The sequence below is a fragment of the Hydra viridissima genome, unplaced genomic scaffold, assembly GCF_058129835.1.
Source record: "Hydra viridissima isolate aposymbiotic clone 2 unplaced genomic scaffold, HvirCarnegie_v1 scaffold_5, whole genome shotgun sequence".
Taxonomy (NCBI): Eukaryota; Metazoa; Cnidaria; class Hydrozoa; order Anthoathecata; family Hydridae; genus Hydra; species Hydra viridissima.
In genome coordinates this window covers 6,271,716-6,276,585 of record NW_028324304.1, presented here as the reverse complement: position 1 = coordinate 6,276,585, position 4,870 = coordinate 6,271,716, and the positions used below count along the sequence as shown (strand labels likewise).

At 38.8% G+C, this 4,870-nt stretch overlaps 1 protein-coding gene across 1 annotated transcript; it reads right to left on the bottom strand.

The window, feature by feature from the left end:
* Positions 1–3,061: 3,061 nt before the first annotated feature.
* On the bottom strand, positions 3,062–4,595 carry LOC149888219 (uncharacterized). The gene is made up of 2 exons (XM_090089029.1): positions 3,832–4,595; positions 3,062–3,203 (listed from the first exon to the last, which is right to left on the bottom strand). The coding sequence occupies exons 1-2, from the start codon at positions 4,593–4,595 to the stop codon at positions 3,062–3,064; spliced, it is 906 nt and encodes a 301-aa protein (XP_089945155.1).
* Positions 4,596–4,870: the final 275 nt, after the last annotated feature.

Genomic DNA, 4,870 nt, shown 5'->3' with positions numbered 1-4,870 from the left:
AACAAAATATATAGAATTTTGGACCCCCCCTACTTATTTCAGTGTGGTTGAGTTTTGAAAAAAACGCTTCTTTTTGAGGCAATTGCGTTTCTTGAAATTTATCGAATCCATCCACCCAATCGTAAGGGTACACACCTTTTTTACGAAGCAAATCGAATTTTTCTCCTTCAAAATATTTTGCGAGGTTTTTGAACTCTTCTGGCTGTAAATTTTTTGACAAAGCATCCAAACCGAAGGAAAGGAATTTAAAACTGTCGATGAACCTCAATTCAATTTTTTTTTTCTTTGGTTTTTCCATCTTTACCAATGTACTCTCCCACTTTGATTTTTTTCGAGAAGCTGATGTATTTTTCCTCGTTGCATGGGATGCAGGTTATTTCTCCTCCCAATTTTTTGATAAACAAATGGCTGTCGTAACCCGACAAATTGTGAAAAACGACAGGAACGAATTTTGGATTTTTGTATTTTAGATTGCATTCGTTGTGGGCCGCTCCTCGATATTTTCCAGTAAAATGGCAGTGGTCGCGCACCTTTTCTTTATCGATAATTTTTTCTTCGCAAATGTGACAAACGGTTTCGCATTTAAAACTTATTTTCATCGTCCTTTGTAAAGACCATATTTTTTCTTCTGATCCTTTCAAAAACTTTTTTTATTTCTTTTTCCAACTCGCAGACAAAAAATTCGGCAATGTCGTCGTCCTCGCTTTCCGACACGGAGATTGTAGGCCCACTGTTGTAAATGGTTTCGTTAAAACATTTGATGTAAAAGGAAAAGGAGCTCGGAACGTGTCTTTGAAACTTTTTGGTGTACGACTGGTCTGGGTTTTGTTCGCACGAGTACATCGGTTTGACAAAGCTTTCAAAATCTGCGTAAACAATGAATGGTACCCTCATCGACCTTTCTATGTGCCCAAATTTCATAAAAGAATTTTTTGGAGGAAGATCCATTCGGATCGCGCTGTGCTCTCTGCAATAGGCTGAATGTTTTGAAAGATCATCCTCGCTTTTCATCCCCTGCAAGCAATTTCTACAAAAATATTTTTTTCCTTTTTTTTTGGATGCTTGGGAAGAAATGAGTCGACTCAGATTTTTTATCAGGCAATAATGATTTGTTTTTTCGTCTAAGATAAACAGCAAATCTATTTCATGCTTTCTGTTCAAACATTTCGATATTTGCAAAGGGTAAATGGATTCATTTTCATACCCAAAAATGTTGACGCTTATTTCTGGATTATTTTTTTCAAAATTTTTTATTTGATCGAGTTTGGTCGGAAAATACCCTCCCAATTTATTTTTTTTGATTTTTCGATCAGGTTTTTGTCAATCCTTTCTCCGTGTTTTTCTTTCATGTTCAACGCCCTGGTGACGCTCCACTTGAAGCATTCATTGTCTTCGTTTTCCATGTTGATGATTGATTTTTTGCTTTCCAAAAAGTCGTCGAGAGGGATATACGAACGGCCTCCGATGGGTCTGTAATCAATTAAATTAATGTCCATTTTCAAGATGGCGGACACTGTGCAATTCCAGCCCATTTTGTTGTATTTTTCCATGTTTTCCAGGGTCTCATCTTTTGCTTTTTCGTAAAAGTCTCCCAAGTCCGTTGACTCAAAAATAATCCCAGCCTTTGACATAAAAGGTACAATTCGATGCACCTCCTCTCCCGTAGTAAGGTTAACGCTCTCCATATCGCAAGTCAAAACAAGGCTCGCTTTTTTGTTTTTATTCTCTTGAAGAATTTTTATCGCTCCGTCTTTCGCCAAATCTAAAAAGGCAGAAGGATCCTTTTGGTTTCCTTCGACTTGATGCGAAAATTGTTTTGCAACATGTCTCAGCGCGTGATCGGTCAAATGAAAATCAATTTCAGGTTTTCCGAACACGAGCGATCGAAGCGACACGATTCTTTTTTTTAATTCTCTTTTTTTATTTTTCAATCTCTTTTTTACCGGCTCTGGAACGTACGGATCAACGAACTCAAGCAAGCTGTTGAAACTGTTGACGACCGCATTTTTCACAGCCGTCGTAAACCTTGAAAAAAATCCAGGAGTCATCGCAGGAGGCGAATCTGGAACAGGAGCGTCAGCGATATAACGCGACGGCTCTGTAACAGTCACAACGACAGGTTTTTGCAAATGGGATGGTTTTTGTGGAAGAGCTGGTTTCCATATTATGGGCCTCGGTGGGATTGTTGATGGTTTCGGAGCGATGACAGGCTTTTGAGCGATGACAGGCTTTTGAGCGATGACAGGCTTTTGAGCGATGACAGGCTTTTGAGCGATGACAGGCTTTTGAACAGTTTGACTCGGGGCGATCGAACGAGGATCAGGACGCGGAGCAGGAACCGGTCTCGAAACTGGGCTTTGAGCAATCGAACGAGGAGCAGGAACAATTGGTCTCGCATCTGTCGTCCGTCTACGAGCTACAGGATTGAGACCAATGACAGGTCTTGTTGTTTTTATAGCCTCAACTAGCTGTTCCCTGGTCATTTTTGAAAAACCTTTTATCGCTCGGTCTTTTGCCTGACTTTTCAATGTTGCCATTGAGACTTTTTTTTCTTTGACGGTTTTGTTTTCCATTTTTTTATTGCCAAGAAAATTATTTAACTCAAAATCAATTTTTTTGGTTTTTCCGGTTTTTTTGGGCTTGCCGATTTTTCGCATTTTGTTTTCCATTTTTATTATGCCAAGAAAAAAAATTTTTTAATTCAATTTTTTTTCCGAGAATTTTTTCAATTCCTTTTTTTCCGAGAATTGAAAAATTTTCTTTCGGACTTGGATATTTTTTTTCATTTTTTCGGACTTGGAGTTTTTTTTCTGTTTTCGAGTTTTTCTGAATTGAAAATCTCAATCTTGATCCCATCCTCCACTTTTCCATTTCGACGCTCCAAATATATCCAGCCATGCCCAGTCTTTTTCATCGCTTTGTAAAGGGATCCGTATTCAACAACCTCCCCGGTTTCGATGTTGGTCGTTTTCACAGAAACAGGTTTTTTTCGAATTGAACCAAGCCTCTCGTATTTTGGATCGATCGATTTTTTTGAATTTTCCGTTTTCGCATTTTCCGTTTATATTTCTTTTTTTGGTCGACCCACCGGCTTGTATTCTTTTGCACCTTCCAAAAGCGAATCTTTGCTTACAAGATTGTTCTCAACCGCAATCATCATCAAAGTCAATAAATTGTTTGAGGTTTTTGTGACTCCATTTTCCCTCAGCAAATTTTTCAGATAATTTTTTGTTAGTCTCATGTTTTATTTTTACAAAGAAAAAAAAATTTTTTAAATCATTTTTTGTCAAGAATCTCATGACGGTCTTTTTGATCTAATAAACAGCGTTCATGTTGGTTCCGTCTGAAACAAATTGCATTTTTTTGTCGGAAAAGATCACTGCAAAAATAACGGTGCCATCGGGCACTGCCGTTCTGAATTTTAGGTTGACAACCAATTCAGCCGTTTCGGAAACAACTCTTTCCTTTTGCTTGCTGATGTCGACAAAAAACAACGGATACAAATTTTTATATTCAAGCAGAGACAAACCGGATTGACAAACAAGCTCGTTTGTGCCGTAATATTTTTCGTCAAACAAGAACGCGTCGGAATGAGCCATGACAATTTTCTTTTCTCCAAAATTCAAGTCGTAATTGTAATTTGGATATTTTATCCCATTGACGGTCACGAAAAAATTGTTGACGTCGCAATGGTCGAACACGGCTGGGTTTGCGGTTTGACTGGAAGGTTTGTTTGTCTGAAGGCCGAACACGATATATCTCGGAACGCTTTTGTCCGTTATCCTTCCAAGGGTCCAGGTAAATTCTGTGAGACCAGCTGGAATGGCTTGCCTTTCAACTTTGTTTGCTTTATAATCCACCGGAACGAAAATTTTCTTTGCCATCAAGTTTAAAAATTCGGATTTTTTCAAAACATCAAGCTCAATTCTAGGCATGAAAAGTCGAAGTTTTTTGATGTCGATCACTCCTGCAGTAACAGTTCCAGCTCTGTAAATGGCGTCGTCGTATTCTTTTTTTGTAAAGGTGATAGTGTGTCTAAATCCGTAAACGACTTTGCTGTAGGTTTCGCAAAAACCAAAAATGTGTTTTAAAGGTACCCTAAAAGAAAATGCTCCAATGGATGTGGTGTTTGCAAACAAGTGGTCTCGTCTGACGTTGAACCCTGCGTTTCCAGTGGCGTTTGAAGTGTCTTTGTACCACATTTGCTTCAAACCATCGGAAAGCTGAAAACCGAAAGGACATTTCAACAATCCAAGCATGGTTGTTCCCTGACCTGGGTACATGACTCTTTCCACTTGCTGTCCTGACAAGTCGTAAGTGACGTCGCTGAACAAATACATTATGGCGTTGTTCACCAGAGCAATTTCGCTTGCTGCTGTGTAAGCGGTTCCGTCTGTTTTTTTCAGAACCCCTTCGACGAGGATGTAAGCCTCAGACGGAACTGTTTGCACAGACTGGCAATCAATCTCAAAAGCGATCGATCCTGAAGAAATTAAATCGAGATTTGTTGGAAGGTACTCGAAAAAATCAACTTTTTCAATACCGGTGTCGTACTCGGGCATTTCATCAACTCTTAATCTGTCGGTGTTTATCATTTTTTAAAAATGAGAAAAAAAATTTTATGTCATTTTTGATTCGTTAAAAAAATCACGCAATCAAAAGCCCGCTCCCTATTTTGACCAGATCTTGGATTCTGGAAGCGTTCTTTTTTGTCATTTTCTTTTTTACTTGAATGGACGAACCAAACATTTTTTTATGCAGCTCTTCCATCGGGCTAATAGATGCATACTGATTCACCTTTGACGCTTCGTTCAAAATCGTGCTTGCCAATTGGTTTGGATTCACCGTCCCCGTCTTGGCGTAAACTTTT

Excerpts from the sequence above, each read along its gene's own strand:
- LOC149888219 (XM_090089029.1), bottom strand. The coding sequence starts at position 4,595 with ATGATAAACACCGACAGATTAAGAGTTGATGAAATGCCCGAGTACGAC. Across the intron at positions 3,204-3,831 it reads AAAGCAAACAAAGTTGAAAG|GGAAAATGGAGTCACAAAAA; the intron begins GCAAGCCATTCC and ends AAATTTGCTGAG.